We start from the raw sequence: 19839 nt of genomic DNA on the forward strand, positions 1-19839 counted from the left end.
TATTTCAGATGACCACATCATGCTACAACGACCCGATGGGTCATTCTTCCGTCAGAGATTTGAGGTTATAGGTCGACAGGACCAGTGCAAGATTTGTAGATCCTCGAGGCACTTTGCCAGAGATTGCCAAAGAAGAAAAAGAGGCTCAGAATGCAACCAGCTCGTACTAGCTTACGACAGAGAGCAAGAGCAAGACCTACCGCTCCACAGGCACTGCCTCAAACACGAGCTCCCCCTCCTTCTAGGGTTACTCAAGTCCCTCCTGCACCCCGCATCAGCTTTGGCCCACGGTGGGTTAGGCCCTCTACTTCAGATCATACTTCCACCGCTTCGGAGGCATCTCCCTTGGAGACTCGGGAGGCTAACGCCTTGGAGCCTAGCATTTAGGAGCCTTCTTCCACTCCACCCCAGGATCAGGCTGTACCTCCCTTAGCAGCCTAGGTTGTTGGCACCTCGTCCACAACACTTCTTGATCAGAATCGAGTACAAGTGCCTTCTTACGTGGATAGAGGGAAGGGGGTCTTACATTCTCTCCCTGCTTCGGTAGGAATCCTTCAGACCCCCTCCCAAGGACTGGCTCAGTGGAATTCCTTTTCCGCTCTTGAGGACCTCTCTGACCTCCCAGACGATGATTTTGTACCTTTCACTTTCGGGGAGCTAGTTATTGGCATTCCTATTGAGAGATCTTTCTCTCTCTCACGTGTGGACTTTCCTCCTCTTGGACCTCGTGTGTATGGCAGGAGGTCAGCTCCGGTGGAGGGTTCCTTCCGCCGATGAGGATAGCCAGTTGTAATATACAGAGATTGGGCGGCATCCCTCATCGCCGTCGCAGACAATTGATCAAGAATCATTTTCATATCGTTCCCTAGACAGTCTTTTTCTTCAAGAACACAAACTGGATGCTAGAGATTGCTCCAAGTCAGGTAAGTTGCTTTCAGGCCGGACTTTTTGGCTTCTTGCCTTGGGAACCAGAGGAGGTACATGCATATCAGTTTCAGATTCTATTCTCCGTCTGCTCATTGGATGCTCATTGGACACGGTACCATCACCTCCTCCAGGGCCCAGTGGATTTTACTTTTAATTGACGGACGTAAGGTTGGCTTCCTCAACCTCTACGCTCCGAACAATAGAGGGGACCGTGTTCTTTTTTGGAAAGAGTTGCTCTCATGGGCTGACATTGCAGATTCGTGGATTATTGGAGGTGACTTCAACATGGTTGAGGTACCATCCGATAAGCAAGGGGGCAGAGAAGATGGGATTCATTCCCTCGAGAGAGTAGCTTGGGATGCCTTGTTGTTTAGGTTCAGTGGCAGAGATGTTTGATCAGATGATGCATTTCATATTTAGTCTCAGTCACTTTTGTTTTTGTGGTCAAACCGTAGGGTGCAGATGCCTATACATGCTCGGATTGACAGATTCTATGTGGATGATTGGGCTTTTGATACAGGGGGGACAGTTTGCATTGTACCTGGTGTTTCCACCTCCGACCATTTTTCGGTAGTTTTGTCTATCTCAGAGTCCCATCTGAGAGGACGGTCTCACAGTGTCAGGATCTCGGTTTCTCACTCGCAGGGGGGTGGCCAATCCTTCACATGTGGTCACAGCACTTGCCAGTATCAACAACTTTTATCACTCTATCGCTAGTGCTCGGCGAGGTGAGGTACTCAGGCAGAAGATTGGTATTCGCGGGCAATTGGCAGCCTTGCAGAGGGAGGGGCAGAGACGACCATCAAATGCTTGGATACAAGAGCGCCTTATTGCAGCAAGGGCTCACTTGTAGACATTGCTTGATCAGAGAGCAGAGTATGCCTTTCATGCACAGGAGTCCTTTTGGATACAAATGGGAGGGAGAGTCAATAAACACTTTTTCTCTACACCTGGTCCCAGACATAGTAGAGAGAGTGTCAAGCAGCTTATTGACTCTGACGGTGTTTTGCAGTCTCATCCGAATACCGTCATGCACTTTGCAACAGATTTTTTTGCCTCCCTTCTTTATGCAGATCCTGACATACATGTGAGAGATGTGGCTAGAGATGTAGTTTGGCAAAGTGTACCTGTGTTAGTCACACCGGAGATGATATGCTCACTTGATGCACGCTTTACCAACACAGAGATGAGGACTGCTCTCTCCGCCCTTCATAAGGGCAAGTGCCTTGGTTCCGATGGTCTTACTCCATCTTTTTTTATAGCCTTTTGGGATATGATAGGTGATCATATTACTTCAGCCCTACATGGCATTTGGGACTCGGTTGAGATGCCTGACTCACTGATCGAGGGACTCATGCACCTTATCCCGAAAGGTGGCAACATCAATTTTTTATCCCATTGGAGACCCATCGCTCTTTTGGGCACTCTATACAAAATGCTTGCTAAGGCAATCAACATCCGATTGCAACCCCTTCTTCCAGACCTCATCCATGATACTCAAACAGGTTTTGTGCATGACAGGAGCATATTTGATAATATCTTTTCCTTTTGGGAAGCCACAGAGTGGGCTATGTGAGCAGGCAGAGGCTGGCAGTTCTACTCTTGGACTTTGAGAAAGCCTATGACCGAGTAGATTGGGGTTTTCTTCAAGGCACTCTTCTATGATTTGGATTTTCAGATGCATGGATTAGAGGGGTGGCCTGCCTTTACATATCAGCCCACAGCTAGGTTTTGATTGGAGGGGCAAGGTTTCAGATTTCCAGGTCAGTTGGTCAGCGATGCCCTTTAGCCCCCTTCCTTTTTCTTTTTGTGACAGAAGCTATGAGTATCTTCCTTAGATCTCATGCTGATCTTTATGGGCTGAGATTGCCCTTGAGATAGGAGCAGGAGCTTCTTGACTGTGAGTTGGTTGATGACAGTGCTATTTTTATTGAGGCCTCTTCGCAATCACTTGATTCTTTCCGGACAGCCTTGGATATCTTTTGTTCAGTTGCAAGGGCACAGATTAACAAGCATAAATCCTTTGGCTTTTGGATTAGTGATGAGGACACTCCAGGCTAGGGAGTTGACATTGGCTTTTCCTAGATTCAGGGGGGTGTTGCGGTCAGATATCTGGGATGCCAGGTAGGATTGGGCATATCTCCAGCACAGCAGTTTGCCCCAGTACTGGAGAGTATAAGGAAAAAGCTAATTTTTTAGTGCTCAGCCAAACTCGACCTTGTATCTAGAGTTGTCATAGTGAACCAGGTTCTTTTGGCCACCGCCTGGTTTGTGTGTTCTTGTTGGTGCCGGTCTAGGGATTGCATCACTCAGCTCATTAGACAAGTCAGGAATTTTTTATGGAGTGGACTTAATGGCGCGCAGATGTTGCAGCGAGGGTGGCCTGGGAGACCATTATTCTCCCTACATGTGAAGGGGCCTTAATATCATTGACCCGGACTTGCAGTGCAGGGCTTGCATTCAGGCTTGCACACCTATCTTGGGAGATGATTGGATGGACAGCCCTCACTGGATTTTTACTTCCGTCCCTCTCAGATTTCCTGCCTCTCCTCTCATGATTGCCATCCTGAAAGCTTGGGGGAGCTTCAAGAACACTCTTCGGAGGGATCTGCCCTCTACCCTTGAAGAGATTGATAGGCAGCCAATCATTTGGAACGATAGTATACTTGATGAGCATGGCAGACCATTGTGCACCTCCCATTACATGCAATGGTCTAGATGGGAGAGAGGCCCCACCTAGACAGTAGGCACTTGGAAGGCATTTATTAGGCTACCTCAGGATCAGAGACTACAGTCAGTGAGTCACCTCAGAGGGGTAGCACGCAGGATTCAGCAGATAGATACAGCCATCCCAGTGGAATGGATAGTTGAGATGCCTATTATTTCCACTACTTGAATGGAAGCTTTTTCGAGGATGGCAGTTCCTCTACAGGTGATCGGTCTTTGAGGTCTCGAGGAAGATGCGCTGGTCTTTGACGTTGGGGATGGAGGTATACTCTCTAGATCCACGGATGATATCCTTTTAGAGGTTGTCTTTCAGCCTGTTAGGATTGTTGGTTTTGTGGACCATGAAGCGGGCTTGTAGTGGTACTTAGACCCTAACCCTTTGCTCTTGGCCCTGGGATCCTGGAGATTGTGGTTATATGGAGGTGCACCTATCAGGTGCTTGCAGTGGGACTTAGGAGAGTGGGAGTGGATAGATCATGGGCACCGAGAGAGGGGGATTCCCTTCTTTCGTTTCAGGGTTGGTAATGCCAGGAGATTTCAGATGAGCAGTAGGGGTTGGATTTCCTCCAGAGCCCCCCATTGGGACAGCTTCTTCATCACCGCAGATTTGCGTAGGAATTTCTGGAGGAGGCTCTGAAAATCCCTCAGGAATAGAAAGATCACTCTTTTCTTTTGGCTTTCTATTTATGGAGGGATTGCAGTGAATTAGTGGAGATCACGATTTGGGACTGATCCCACTTGCCCTCGCTGTCATTTTGCAGAGGAGTCAATGTGACATTGTCTTTGGGACTGCAGTCAGGCGAAGACTGTTTGAAAAGGGGTTGCTTGGATACTCAGCATTTTTCATACTTTCCCTTTCTTCAAAGGGATAACCATGCTTGAAAACATATGGGTCGCATGGTTATCCCTTATTGGGCCCCATATGTTTTATGAGGGTGAGCCTTCTTCTTGGGCACTCTCGGTCTGCCGGCAAGTGATAGAGCCCTGCTCCCTTCAAGATGTACCACTTACTCCCTTTATTACACTGCAGCTACTCTCTTCTCACAGAGTACAAACTCCAGGCCTACACAGGAGCGATGCGACAGTCGTGCAAGCCCATTTGCTCTCTCAAAAGCAACAGCCCACCAGTGAGCAGCGCGCCCAATCCCCAAAATCCCACGACCAAAACTTACGTCCTCCTCCATGTTCCTACGAAACCTTCTCCCCCCAAAAAATCTTCCAAGCCCAAGCTCCACATACGTGACTTCGTCGTCGATCTAGAAGCTCCTCTTTCCTCATCACATAGCCACGTTGCATGCTTGCCTTTCTTGATTCCAGCCACGTCACCCTTCATTAGCCACCTCATGCTTACATTTTTACCACTCTCAAAGTTTCCCCCAAAACTTAGACCAAGGCCATTAATGCCTATATTTCAACCTTAGGCACACCATTCAACACCGTCACACTTGATACCATGCTGTACTCAAAAGCTGCTTCCACAAAATCTGATTGAATGCCAACAGATACACACACAAGTTGAACATCACACATGTACATATGTACAAGATGACTTTGGGGTTTTCAAAAATCTTCACACATCGGCAGTAGCACAAACTGCTAGGAGAGGGTTCTTCTCCCTTCCGCTCGATCGAGATTCCTAGAGGAGACCTCAGCTCTCGCCCGCCTAGGAAAATAAGTTGAAGCTGAGGGAGCGGAGAAGGAAGCACAGGTGAGCCCAGCAACAACGCCACTAACAAAGGTGTTGAACAAGAAGCCGACAGCGAACGCACCTCAAGAAACAAAGAAGTTGTTCAGAGAGAGGATAAACGATAGATTACCAAAGCAACTGAAGTCGAGGCGGAAGCACAAAGCACACATGCCCCCCAGACTCTTCACATAGGAACTGGAACGAGACGAAGCCATCAAATGGAGTGGCTAAGCAGACATGCGTTGGTCGGGTTTTTGTCGGGGAGTAAGACCCCCTTGACAGTGATTGAAACTTTGATTCGAACCAACTAGTTGACAGAAGGGGCTAGTTGTTACCAACGTTAGATTCCTCAGGAAGGGGCATTTCGTTTTCCTTTTTGAAAGGGCCGACATGGTAGCAAGAGCTTTGCAACATGGGCTATGGACCATTTGAAACCTAGCTTTGTATCTTTCATGGTGGTCTCACAACTTCCCTAGACAATCCAAGGTCCACTAAAATTCCCATTTGGGTTGAACTGCCTAATTTACGTTTGTCCCTCTGTAACCCACTCCCTGCCCTTTGTAGGGGATTGGGTAAGGTGTTCGGGATCGAAGCCAAAAACTTCATAAATCCTAGGGGGAATCCTCAGATCTGCATCTAGATGGATATAGTTGAGGATCTGCCTAGCTCTTTGGTGATCCTCATAATGGAAGTGTTTTTAGAGAAGAAGAACTTCTTTATAATAATCTTCCTAATTCTTGTTTCCCGTGTGGACTTGCAAGTCACGTAGTGAAGAATTGCCCCCAGAAGAAGAATAAACCGAAGCCTTAGATCCCTCCCACTCCTAAGCCTCCTATGATGCAGATGGGTGCGCAAGGCCCCTCCCCTGTGAAAGGGCAGTGCTTCACTCTTACATCTATCTATGCCTCAAACAGCTATAAGGACATGAAGATCACCTGGGATCACTAGATGCAATTGGTGAAAGAGAAATGGTTGAATCCAGCAAGGACAGATGGTTGGAAAAGGCTCAATTGTCAAAGGTTCAGAAAGAGATGCATGGGAGAATGTCAAGGAGAAGCTATAGTTGGTTGATACGGGTAAAGGGGGTCTTTTCACTTGGTGCAACAGTCAAACAAGTCTCAATAGAAGAGAGGCCAGACTAGATAGAAATTATCTTTCCCAGGACCTGTTGAGTGAGGTGTCCTCTTTGATTGATCAGATTCACCCTACTCTCTCCCTCTCTAACCATAAACCTATCACACTCCAATGTGACTTTGGATTGGGGAGGCCGTCCATCTCTTGGTTTAAACAAGGCTGATCCAAAACTCTTTGGTCTTAGGAGTATATAGGAAAGGATTTGTCATATTTGGAAGGAATGTTTCACATAACAAAGACCCGCTGAGGTTTCGTGGCTAGAGGCAGTGATGAGGGCCCAAAAAGTTCTAATGCAAGCAAGAAAGGACAGGGCCAAGATCAAAGCACGACGAATGGACAAAATAAGAGAGACCATGAATTGGAGAGGTCAGCCAGGCTAGGGGACTCCAGAGCTCAAGAAGAGCTACTACAAGGCAAACGATACCTAAGAATGCAAGAGCAACTTTTGTTTGAAAAAAGAAAAAAAAGAACGCAAGAGCAATTAAAGCTCAATGAGTCCAGAACTTACCTTAGGAAATGGTGAGCAGGTAAAATCAATAGGCCAACCAAAGAAACCTTCAAGCTAATCAGAAGAAAGAGGGCACAGGAAGAAATCCCTGTGTTGAAAAAAGGTGACAACTCTTTAGGAGCTGACACATCAGAGGCCATTCAATTGATTCATCAGCACTTCCAAATCTTCTATCAAATTCTATTCCTCCTAATGAGTCGATGAGAGGTGGCAGATCATGGCGTGGAGAAGAGAGCTCAAGGAAGGAGAGAAGAGGGCAGCCTTCCAAGGAGGAGGAGGTAGAGTAGCTTCATTGGCCTCCCTCATCTCAACCTTTTGGAAGGGAAAGGGAAAGGGAAAGAGAAAGAGAGAGCAGGGCTAGGAACATGGCTCTGATACCATATGAAGAGACGTGGCGGTAGGAGAATGCCAAGCTAACTAGGAACGGAATGGAAATATGGAAAGCATAATGGAAAGGCAAAATGGAAAGAAAATGAAAGAAATGATAATGATAACCAAAATACTCACATGTAGATAGCTTGATGTTGACTGATGTGATAGACAATAGACAAGTACAACACTATATAGTGTGCCACTAGCACAGGTTACGTTGCAACGCGTTTTAGAGCCCAGCCAGGTCTGAAACGCCGTTTTAGAGAAACGCGTTTCAGAGTCTGAAACATTTCAGGACCCTAAAACGGCTGGCTGAAACGTTTCAGCCAGCGTGAAACGCGTTTCAGAGCTGAAACGGGCCGTTTCAGACAACACAGGCTGGTAGGTCTCCAAAATGACGCGAAATCCGCCGCCAGCCCTGTTTTTGGTCTCTTTTCTTTCGATTTTGGCCTCCTTCCACTCCTTCGGCCTCATACTCTCTCCATCCTCAAGGTTTTCCAGCCCTCCTTGAGCCCCATTCACTTCTTTCCTCTCCTTTCTCTCCTGCAAACTGCTTCAGCCCTCCGTCATCATCTACTCCCCTCCAGCCCCCTCCTTCAGCCCCCTCTTTCAGACCTCTCTTTCAGCCTTCTATTCCCTCCTTTTTCAGGCCCCACTTTCAAGTTTCAGCCCTCTCTTTCAACCCTTGGCTCTCTTTCAAGCTGTAGGCTGTAGCATTCTAAATGTGTGTGTTCTCATCTCAAAACCCCCTTTTCTAAACCCCCCCTTGCTGACCTGGCGTTTCCCCGTTTCAGCCCTCCCAGAAATCTTGAAACGTTTCCGTTTTCGTTTTCGTTTTCGTTTCCGTTGCCCGTTTCCCCGTTTTCCCTAACTATGGCCACTAGACTCTAGAAAGTCACAATGTCTATGGGATATCTCCCAATATGACACGTGGCATGTCTAGGACTCACTAGACTATAAAACACACCTAGAACACTCATTTTAGAATCACTTTGGCTTCATACTCCAACACCCAATGCATCCTTTGTGAAAGCAACACTAGCAGGAGGCGATATACCAGGCCGTGGCAAGGACCTGGTTTGCCACTAAGGCATGACTTGCTAGGGAGAGCTTGGTTGAGCTTCAGTAGAGAAGCTTGCGTCGGAACACTCTCAAGGACCGGGGCGATCTGCTGCTGTGCTATAATGTCGATACCAACTTGGCATCCGAGGTATCTCGCTGTCTGACCCCACGGTATCCATCTGAAGCAAAAGTCACTCTCCCACTCGCGAATCTCTTGTGTCTCCTCATAGCCCGTTGATAAGGGAAAAAAAGGAAAGACAACCAGGAATTATGTGCTTCCACGTCAGATAGGTGAGACTTCATAGGGATTAGCTGCAATGTGGGCTCGTAGATGATGAGCTTATGAACCAGATTCCAGAGTATGTGTCTTTGTAATAGGCACCGAGACAAACCCCCACAAAAAAAAAACTGACTGAACATGGATCACACAGACTCAAAGAGAGACAAAAGACTACACAGCCCGAAACAGATAAACTTAGAACTGAACTTCCCCCCAAAAATCAGAGAACAGTCAGCCTCAGAATACTATAAACCCACAGCCAAAACTCCTAAGCTTCGATCAAGGACAACAGCTCGTAACTCTCCCCAAATCTGCAGTCAACGACCAAAGAGTGAAAGGGACTGGAATATCAGATCGCATCAACCATGTTTGCCTTACAAATCCACTTCCAGTGTATGTATCCTTCTCCTACCCACAGAGTACTCCACGCTCATACTTCACATCGCCAACAGTCCTTCAGCCAGCAGAAAACGATACACAGCTACGCCTCAAGCTTTACTAATCCATAGCTCATCACCAATCACACACAAACCCAACGGGAGACACCTCCAGCAACAGCCCTTTCATATGATCATAGCCAGACAACGCATTCTCTGCATCATTTCTGTTATCACCCACATTCCTTCCTATAACGTTGATATTTCGTAGCCTCTCTTGCATCTGCTCACGTGCAAACGATGATTGTCCGGCTTGTGAGGTAGCCATGCTCAGCCAACTACAAACAGCTCGCTATCTCTGGAGATCTTCAGCGCCAAGGTCTCCTCAGCATCACCAGCAGCGTCAAATAGCGCTTCTCTCCCATTCGATCTGAATTCACCACGTAGCTGTAACCCCGGAGCACCCAGAGCTTATCCTTTCCAAACCTGGAGTCCCTTTGTGCCAAGCATGCAGTCGGAAAAATCCCCCTCCCATCACGTACATAGGCCTTCACTTGATATGCGCTCAGCCTTTCGCTTATGCACACCCTCTCTTTCATCTACGAGAGACTTTCTCTTCGTCCAGCCTTCTCTTCAAGGAGCCCCCTTGTGCAACGTAGATCCTTCTAACGTAAAACCAAATCAACTGCTAGCCGCCATCTTCACGTAGCTCTAGCTCACAGTCCAGAAGCTCCGCTTCATCCTTTCACGTAGCCACCTTGCATGTGCAAGATGCCTTCCCAACCAGTCCAGCCACCTCAGCCTAATTTGCCACCTCATCAGTGACATTTTACCACTCCCATTTAAAAAATGCAAATATCCCCCCAAGGCACATTAAATGCACATTTTGGACCTTTAGTCACACAATTCCCACACACATTAGCATGCACATTAAAGCTTGCATGCACCCCCGTACACACACATGAAAAGCCCCTTGACATGGGCACCAAAACATATCAAATTCCCGTAACATGCAAGTGCACATTGACTCAAGAAAATATTAAAAAACCCTTCATGACTTGACTTTACATGACCCCAAAAACATTTCACTTGACCACACACTGGACACCCTGTCTGGTACAACCACATTGCATTTCATCATTTCCCATGAAGTCCTTGCAAAACATACTTTATTGTCTCAAAAAACTATACATCAGTCCATCATGCTTGTGAAAGAAAAATCCACAAATGCCAAAAGCCCACACCTACCCTAGATGTGTACAACTATGTGCCTACCCACAGCTATATACAGTGCTCAAAAACTTGATACAAATTTTGTCCTATAACCATGAAGAAACCTATGGACTTTGTCTAGTTGATGTGCGGACCCGAGGCCTCGCAGTAGATAGCTAGGGCTCCCCTGACTCTCTTCAAGCTCGCTGTGGTGCCCTCAACATACAAGGCCGTGTCATCTGCAAACTCAGAGTCAAGCAGTTCCTTCTCCTGTCTGATTGGGAGCCTCAACCCTGTGAGGCCTGCTACCTGTGATCTCAAGTAGTAGCCCAAAGCCTCCGCCACGAACAAGAACAGGAAGGGAGCAAGTGAGTAGCCTTAACGGACCGAGCAAGAGAGAGGAAAGGCCTCGCCCATGTGTCCTCCGATAAGCATATGGCTAGAGCTCCCTTCATAAAGCATAGAAACTCCTGTGACCCATCTGTCTGAGAAACCCAATCTCCGCATAGTACCCTCTAGGAAGGACCACTCCACCTTGTCATAGGCCTTTTCAAAATCCAAGAGAAGGACGGCCAGCGGCTGTGACGACTCCTTGGACCAATCCACTGCCTCCTAGAACGTGAAGATGTTGTCCAGGATGCTATGCTCCTGAACGAACCCGGTCTGTGTGTCGTGGATGATGTTAGTAAGATAGGGCCGTGACCACAAGCTCAAGACCTTGGCGAGGATCTTGTATGCAGTATCAAGCAAAGTGATCGGTCTCCACTACCGGATGTCTGACCTATCTCCCCCCTTTGGGATCAAACAAATCCACCCCTTGCTCAGGGACTGAGGGAGGGAGCTCGTGTCCAAAATCTCCTAGCAAGCTAGTCGGAAAGGGGTGGAGATAATCTCCCAGAAGCTCCGGAAGAAGGCTGGAGTCAAGCCATCCTCACCAGGACACTTCTGGGTTGGGAGAGCCTTGAGGGTTTCCCAGAGCTCCTCATCCGTGAAAGGCTCCTCTAGTCTGCTGCATAAATCCTGCGAGACTACTATCGGAACGTGATCCCAAACTACCTCTCAGGACACAATACCAGTTGGAGTCATCCTCTTCGTCTGAAAGAGCTGGCTGTAAAAACCTATGGTCAAGTCTAATATCTCATGCAGATCAGTGTGCATGATGCCCTGCGGATCTCAGAGACACTGCAACTGTGTGTCTGCTGATCGGGGCCCAGTGGTCTGGAAAAACCTGTGGAGGCAAACTGGTCCACTTCTCCAATCCTGTGGAGGCAAACTGGAAACTCCAAACGGAGTGTCTGAGAGCCCACTGCATTAATCAAACCCCCCTTCCGTGGCTGCAGGACCATAAGCGTTACCTCCAGTGGTAAAGAATAAGAGTCCGAGATCTCCATATAATTCCAGGGTCCCAACCTCTAGAAGTTCCGCAGTAAGGGACGCTCAGGCTAGAGGTGGGGACCTGCTGACTGGGGAACGAGCCTTGTCCCTCTGGCTCCCTCCCCAAATGGACCTAATGCTGCGATCAGGGAGTAGAAGGGGACGTCGTCTTACCCTTGCATGCTAGTAGGGGTGTCGAAGCAGGGGAGGGGAGGGAGGCTAAGAACCTGCTACGGAGGTGAAGAGGGGGGCGGTGAGGGAGGGAGGAGGGAGGGGGGCGGGTGGTGAGAGTGATCATAGCAGGAGGGGCAAGAAGAGGGAGGGGGGGGGGGGAACCCGGGGGAGGGGGAGGGGGGGAATAGGGGCGACCACAGGCCCCCCTTGCTGATCAGGTTCACCGAGGCTCTGGATCCGCTCCTCCTAAGCCGCTGCCTGGCTAACGTTTGCCATTGCCTCATCAGGAACTCTTGGGACTCGCTATTGATGCAAGGGTGGATGCGAACGTTGAACCTCCATCACGGGAGGATCATCTGGTTGGGTGGTGGTCCCTTCCACTTGGGGAGGTGGATCTCCACATAAGCGCTCCTGCTGCTGCTCCTCCTCCTCAGGTGCCTCGCGAACAACCCTGTCTCTCTCTCTCTACGTTTGACCCTCTATCTGCGGCACTTGCGAGCCTGTTTGCTTAGTTTCTTTTTCTTTTTAATCTGGGTCCAGTCCCCTTCTGAGGGGGTCACCCAGGGGGTCTGAGACTCTTGCCCCTCTTGTCTGAGGGGGTGCTGGACTCTGGTCTGCAAACTCTGCCTACAATCTCCACCAGCTAGCAAAGTGTGCCCCCTTCGAGGGTCTTCAGGAGGATCAAGTTTGGGAGGGACTCTGGGCTCTCAACCACTAGTTGATCCTAGGGACCCTGTCATTTGCTACAACTGAGGCGGCCGACTCTGGCGAGGACTCAAGCACGGTGCCAAATGCTCGACCAATGGAGGGAGGATGGCTCGATACTCCTTTGGGAGCCCTCGGAAGTGGAGCGTAATCGGAAAACAGAGAACATGGTGTGTCGTGTCCATGTCCTCCACTGTAGCCATGGTACCAAGGAAAGAGGTACACTAGATGCGGGCCAAGGAGGATGGGGCTCTACTCCATGAGTGTTGAGGCAGTGTCGGGGCAGCTCAGTTGGATGAGGAATACACCTCTTCTGTAGATGCTGACCTCCTGGATGTGGTCACCCTCTAATGCTAAGCTCGCCTAGATTCACTCTCGCACCTGCCACCTTGTAGGCGTGAGGCCCACAATTTTGTCCATGATCGCCTTGTTTTGGAGGGATTGAATTGCCTGTTGTACCTGCCGCTTGTCAGTTGGGGAAAGAAGAACCTTAACGGCTGTGGGATTCGAGGGTGCTGCCATAGAGCCCCTTTGGCCAAACCAAGGGTCATCACCAAGGTTTTCTTTCACACAAATGCTCCCACTGCAGGGAGGAAGAAGAAAAAAGGGAGGGTGAGGAAGAATGTCAGAGGGGGAGGTAGAGGTGAGGGGAGGGAGAGGGCAAGGACGGAGGTGGAGGAAGTAGGAGGGCAAGGAAGACGAGGGGGGACTGCGGAAGGCGGAAGAGGAGAGGGGACGAGAAGGCGAGGAGGTTGAAGAAGTGGCGGGGAGGCAGAAGAGAAGGAGGGAGCGGAGAAAAGGAGGAGGGAGGAGAGGAGGAGGGAAGGAGAAGACGAAGAAGCGGAGAGGAGGCGAGGGAGGGGAGCCGGCGAGGAAGAGGAGGAGCGGGCGGCGGAAGAGGCCGGGGAGGCGAAGGCAGCAGGAGTAGAGCGCGGCAGGGGAAGGTGAATGGGCTGCAAAAGGAGCGGAGTAACAGGGTAGCCAAGGAGCAGCGTGGCTGCTCAACAGCAGCAACTTGATGCAAGCCCTTGCCACGATAGCTAATGTGTGGGACATCCAAGAGTTGAAAAGACATGAGCTCATAAGGCGTGATTTTTTTTTCCAAAGATAAAATATATATTTGTGAATATGCTACAAGATGTTCTTATGCTAGGTTAGTAAGGCAGAACGGGCAAAGGCACCTGACCTTTGACAACCATTGGTAATATCCTCAGGTAGATAGGGGAGCATTTCCATGGACATATAGTTGATCTGCCGTAGACACAAGGAGGGTATGATTCTATCCTTGTGTTGTGGTGTTGGCCGTCTTACTAAGATGTCCGAGTAGAGAGTTAGTATGTATTCTCAAGTAGCAAATTCATTTCTAAATAACGCATTTTGTCTATATGGATTACCAAAATCCATAGTATCAAACAAGGATACATATTTACTAGTTAGTTTTGGCCTGCTATATTTAATATACTTAGGAGTAAGTTGGAAATGATTAGTGGGGATCATTGTGAAACGAATGGTACTGCAATAAGAGTATACTAGACTTTGGAAGATATGTTGAGAGCATATGTTTCCTTGAGGCAAAGTTCTTGCAACATGTGGTTGCCATTACTAGAATTTGTCTATAATGATAGAAAGCATTCATCCATAGAAATGAGTCATGTCGAAATTGAATTATGGATTTAGATGAGCTAATTCAAGTGCAATGGGAGTTCCACAAAATGTGCCAAGTGCCATGGAATATATAATCCGAATGTGGACGATGTTGCAACTAGTTAAATCAAACATCCACCAAGCTATGGATAGAGCCAAGACATATGTGGATGAGGTTAGATCCTTTAGAGAATTGAAGGAGAGAGAGTTTTTCCATGATTCCTTCACACACTACATCCTTAGCTACATGACAACGCCTACAGTTATCACCCCAATATTATGGGCCATGGTTATGTCTGAAGAGAATAGGCAAGTTTGTCTATTGGCTAGAACTACCACAAGGCTACAAGGTGCATCCAGTGTTTCACGTGTCTTTGTTAAACCTATTTTCACAACCAATTGATTCTTTGATTGATGAAATTGTTATGTTACAAGAACTAGAGGAAAATGCAGAGCACAAGCCAGCAAGAATCCTAGACCGAGGATAAATTATTGTTCAAAACCGGAAGATGCCCATGGTCCTGATTGCTACTTCCTCCATTTAAGGTTTTCTGGGAATCCGTTTACCAGATCCGGAGAGCATTCCCAAATTTTATCATTGAGGATTCTTATGCTTCAAGAAAGAAGCAATGTTGGAACGTAGCATGACTTCAGATGGGTCGGTGACGAAAATTCCTTAGAGAGACCAATGGTAATGTGTAAATAATGGATTGCTATGTTATGTGGAATTGATAAAGGATTAGCTGTTGAGTTCTTTGATGATCAGGCTTTGAGACGACTAGGACGCTATGAGGCTCCATGCACGTTAGGGGGGTTAAATCATTAGCCATGCTCGTAGGGGTAAGTGCCTAGGAGCAAAGAGGAGGCTAGTGCATTGGAAAAGGCCCAAAGGGCTAAAATGAGCTGCCCAATAGAATGCACGCAGGAGTGCAAGCTTCGCCCTGTCCTTGTGAAAAACTGACTGAAACAAGTCCAAAACAACAAAGCGACAGCTCCAAAAACACAAAACAGTCACCAACAAGGTCAACCAGCAAGGGAAGTCAAACGGATCTGAAAATGACATCAAATCTGTTCTAAAACGTCACAAACTTTGGCGACTTGACCTGGAATGGCTGCTGAAGCTTCTTATCTGCAAAGAAACCTCCAGAAAATGGTTCAACCAATTAGAAAACAGGTCGAATTCCTCCAAAACTGAGGCACCCTGCAGCAAAACTCCTCCAGGATTGAGGCAACTGCCCGGTTCAAAATCGCAGCAAGTGGTTAAACTCTGCAAAAGCAGCAGCACCTGTTGCAGAAACAGCAGCGCCTTTTTCATGCTATGCATGGTGTACTCTTGGCATAAGCACTTCTTCTTGGGGCTTTTTTCTTACTTAGTAAAAGTTTTTTCATTGAAAATGCACTATGTTAATACATATGTTAATACATACTAGAAATTGCATGTCTACATTCCAAATATTGCTCGTTGAATATTTCTAAAACATAGAGAACCAGAAAAGAATTTCAGCTACAAAGTAAATTCAAAGATATTTGAAGAATCATTTAAAATACAGAGGTAACATGAATAGCTATAGTTTCTTTCCTATTGTTTGTATATGACTGTAGGTTTTTATTTGGAGTTTCTATTTACATTCTCTCCCCATCCATCCAGTAAGGCGACTGAGGGGTTACTGAGAATGAACTGAGTTTACTTCCATGGGATATCTCTTCAGTATGTTTCTTGTAAGTTGTCGAGTCCTCCAAATTCTCAAGAGGGACTGGGTAAAGTCTTTTTTGCTATCTAGAAAATTATCCTGCCGTACAGTAGTTGTTACATCCCTATCTAATCAATGTTTGTGGATGGCTATTCAGGGTTAAGGGTGTCACTTCTTTGAACCAAAAAAACTCCTGTTATAAACTCCGAAATGATGTTAGAAGATAAGAGACAAGACTACCTATAGGAAAGAAGATAAGACCAATCAAAAGTTCTGATGGTGTGGCAGTCACAAGTCTCTTGAATTGAAACGATATCTTTGCTTGATATTTTCAAAGAGACAGCGATTTTTTAACCATACTTTCCTTGAGGTGTTGCAGGAGCTGTGTACAAGATACATTTCAAGTTTCGACGGACAGAAATACCTCCTCAATACAATTCTGAACATATAGGTGAGCTGTGTTTTCATTTCCCTGTGGAAAACATACATTAGAATCTAACCTTATCGGCTGATTCATTAATATGCCAATGCAAGTATTTTAGCAAGCCAGTTATATTTTCAAGAAGACAATCTTATTTGGTCACAATCCAAAAAGAACCTGACTCAGCCACGTATAATGAAAGGACATTGCAAATATCAGTCTCCAGAGAATATGCACTAAGAGAAACAAAAACCGGGTAGTCAAAACCAAAATTTTACAAGTGGGAGAAAATGGAAGGAGAGGAAGTGTTTTAAGCCTGATCAGGTGTTTCTGACAAGTTGTCCCAAGGGAAGAGTTTAGGCTTCTTATCATGCACTACAGACTGTCACGACAGTAGTTTTGAATTTTTGCCAGAAAGACCATGACTAGACCTATGTGCGTCAATCTTCTCTGTTTCACTGTGCTTCGATTTTGCTGCTCTGTTTTTGCAACCTGCAAATATAAATTTATTTCTCAAAGGGAACTGCTTGCAGTAAGAGCAGAGGTGAGCTATTTGAGGTCATTTATTTGAATGAAAAGCCTTCTTAGCCAAAACTAGAGAGAGAAATGGCAGGTGTCCCCAACCCCTCTTTCGCCCTTCAATTTTTTTTAAAAGGAACAGCAGTCTTTCATCACCTGTTTCAAATTGCCTTTTGCTCATACTGGAAGCAGAACAGCAGACTATCAAGATTGCATGCATCTTGATAATCCTGACAACCATGAATATCCTATGGACAGAACATCTGTGGGAGATTGTAGCTTATAATGCCATTGCTTCCATAACTGTGTGTATGTGTTTCTATGTGTATGTCTATGCGTGCATGGTGTTGGAATATGAAGCCAATGTGAGTCAAAAATGAGTGTTCTAGGTGGTCTAGGTGTGGTTTTATAGTCTAGTGAGTCCTAGACATGCCAGGTGTCATATTGGGAGATATCCCATAGACATTGTGACTTTCTAGAGTCTAGTGGCACTATATATAGTGTTGTACTTGTCTATTGTCTAAAACACATCAGTCAACATCAAGCTATCAATACATTGTGAGTATTTTGGTTGTTGCCTAGCAGTTCTACTTTCTTTCCTTTTCCATTTTTGCCTTTCATTATGCTTTCCATATTTCCATTCCGTTCCTAGCTAGCTACCATGTCTCTTCACATGGATCTCTCCCTCTCTCTCTCTCTCTCTTCTTTTAAAGATTATGATTTATATTTATACATTTATATATACTTGCCTTTGTATGTATGTACATACATACATATTGTCCATGCGAGATATATATATGTATATATGTGCTTTAAATCCAACAATTGGCATGTCAATGTTATCATTACTCAGGTAAATCTTCAATGATAGAAAAGCCTATCATTAACCATTTTTATGAATCTCTTGCAGGTTGTGTGGGAGGTTGTGATGCTATATTGAAGGAATTGATTGAAATTTGTGGAACTGGAGCTCGTAGTATGACAGGTTTAAAGATTCATTATAGACATCAGCTGTAGAATCTGGCATTGCAGTTTAGGAGCTGAATTTTCAGAAGTATCATGTTATATGTGCTATGCATGGGCAGGTGGAGGGCAGTCTGGCACTAGAGCATCAAGCAATGGCCAAGGTATTTCAAGGCAGCAAGAAAGGAGGAGAATATACCAAGACCAAAGGCCAGCAAATCAATCTACACGTAAGTGAAAGTACCAACACATAAGATTTTATTTACAACTGTCGAGTTTATAACATGTCTTAAAATGTCTTTTGGATTTGGGTCCACCATAGAATGCTCTGATGTGAATTATTGCTGATCCCCCCCGGATAGAGGCTGTAATGTGCTATTGTCAAGAAATATGTACTCTGCTCACGGCCCAGACAGAGAACAATCAAGGGAGGCACTTCTTCCGCTGTCCATCCAACAATTGTGACTTCTTTTTGTGCGCACCTGTCCTTTGTCCTCCATAATTATGCTGATTATATTACTTTGGAAAATGGATCTCTTTATTTGCCACCTATGCTTTTATGCAGGGATAACATAACCTTTGTACCCTTACCTCTTTTCTGTATGTCCGTTTTCTAGGTGGGAACATTCAGCAGGTTTACATAGTCCAGTAGACCTGGGTAACGCCGAGTTTGCTCAAAGGACGGAAAATATGCAGACAAGATCTCGTAGAAATGCCTTGTCCAATGAGTCCTGTGGAGGAAGAGCAAGCAGAGCTAGAAGGGGGGTAGCAGGAATAGGTGGTGGATTTGTGAGAGCCACTGGTGAAACTGTTGGTAATGGAAACTGCTACAAATGTGGAGATAGCTCTCATTGGGCCAATAATTGTCCAAATCGGAATGCATAAATTTCGTCACTCTTTCCAGACTTCCGAGGCTAAAGAATGCGCCTGCATCACAACTAAACTCAGTAACAATATATTTTAGGCCCTTAAGGAGGTAAGTGATCCTTGTGATTTTTAGAATCGAAGTAACTATTAGAAACCCCATAGATAATTTTATTCTGCTCTGGTTTAGCAAAATGTTTTTCACAGACTATTCAGTTGAATAGAGACTCCAATAAAGTTATTCCTTTCTGGTTCGCTGGCTGGGCCAGTCTCAGTGACACTGTTTTATGTTTTTGCTTATGTTTTGTTACTGACTCCTGATGAGAATCACTGGTGGTGGAAAAATGCAGGTTCAATCAGAGGTCAGCATTACACTGACTTTCCAGGGCTTCAGGAAAATGGGGATATCACTTTGCCATGCCAACATGGCTTCACACTGTATTTTGAAGTGACCAGCATTGCAATCTGTCCCATTTGGATACCTTTGCAACCAATTTGTGCATTTATGATTAACAATTCCTGCTTCACTTTCAGTGATGTATAGGCATTCTCATGTCCTCTTTGGGCATTCTGTTTGTGCAAAGTAGAATGCATTCACATCTCTGAGGAAATCCCGTCTCAGAATAACGTCTTACCATTGAATCGTCCAATTGTTCCATATCATTGCCTGGCACTCAAAATTTTTTATGTACTTTGTTGAATAGTCCTCAGGTTATTCACCAAAAAGAACAAAGCTAGGTTTTCTTGCTCATGATGCCTTTTATGTGATTTTTGAGAGTTAACCAAATGCACAAATAACATTCGAAACGTGGAAAATATCTGTAGAGGTGAACTTCAAGGCAATGGTCTGATGCATCTTGGTCAACTTCATGGAAACCTTTGTCTTTGGGGTTTCCTCTTCTTTTAAAGGCTCTAGCCAGTAACAATGGTGAATATCTTTCCTTTTTCTCGACTCTAGTTAGTCCTGGAGAAGTGTGGGAAGGCAGAGAGTTTGACTGCACCTGCTCAAACAAAACAATGATTTCCTTAATCACTTATGGAAGGGTGGGAAGGGAACCGTTTGACTGCACCTGCTCAAACAAAACAATGATTTCCTTAATCACTTAATGGTACATGGTTAACTAATGATCTTTAAAAGATTGAAGCGGAAGGTTACATGAGATTAAATAGCACCATGAGGAGACCCAACAAACACATG

The 19839-nt window shown here is 46.0% G+C and overlaps 1 protein-coding gene across 3 annotated transcripts in view; it reads left to right on the forward strand.

Annotated features, from left to right (window-relative positions):
• The window catches only part of TOP3A (topoisomerase 3alpha), a 197281-nt gene extending 177834 nt beyond the window's left edge, over window positions 1-19447 (forward strand). The window contains exons 20-25 of one of the 3 annotated variants that reach the window (XM_087372511.1): window positions 16254-16325; window positions 17725-17799; window positions 17900-18007; window positions 18140-18251; window positions 18395-18753; window positions 18992-19447. In XM_087372511.1, coding sequence (XP_087228637.1) covers window positions 16254-16325; window positions 17725-17799; window positions 17900-18007; window positions 18140-18251; window positions 18395-18662 — 635 coding nt within the window. In that variant the 3' untranslated portion in view covers window positions 18663-18753; window positions 18992-19447. Of the gene's footprint in view, window positions 1-16253; window positions 16326-17724; window positions 17800-17899; window positions 18008-18099; window positions 18252-18394; window positions 18754-18991 lie in introns of those variants that run through there. The other 2 variants (XM_087372512.1, XM_087372513.1) reach the window with 2 other exon arrangements.
• Window positions 19448-19839: the final 392 nt, after the last annotated feature.

The sequence above is a fragment of the Dipteris shenzhenensis genome, chromosome 3 (genome assembly GCF_047967505.1).
Source record: "Dipteris shenzhenensis isolate YYH24624 ecotype China chromosome 3, Dip_SZ_1.0, whole genome shotgun sequence".
Taxonomy (NCBI): domain Eukaryota; kingdom Viridiplantae; phylum Streptophyta; class Polypodiopsida; order Gleicheniales; family Dipteridaceae; genus Dipteris; species Dipteris shenzhenensis.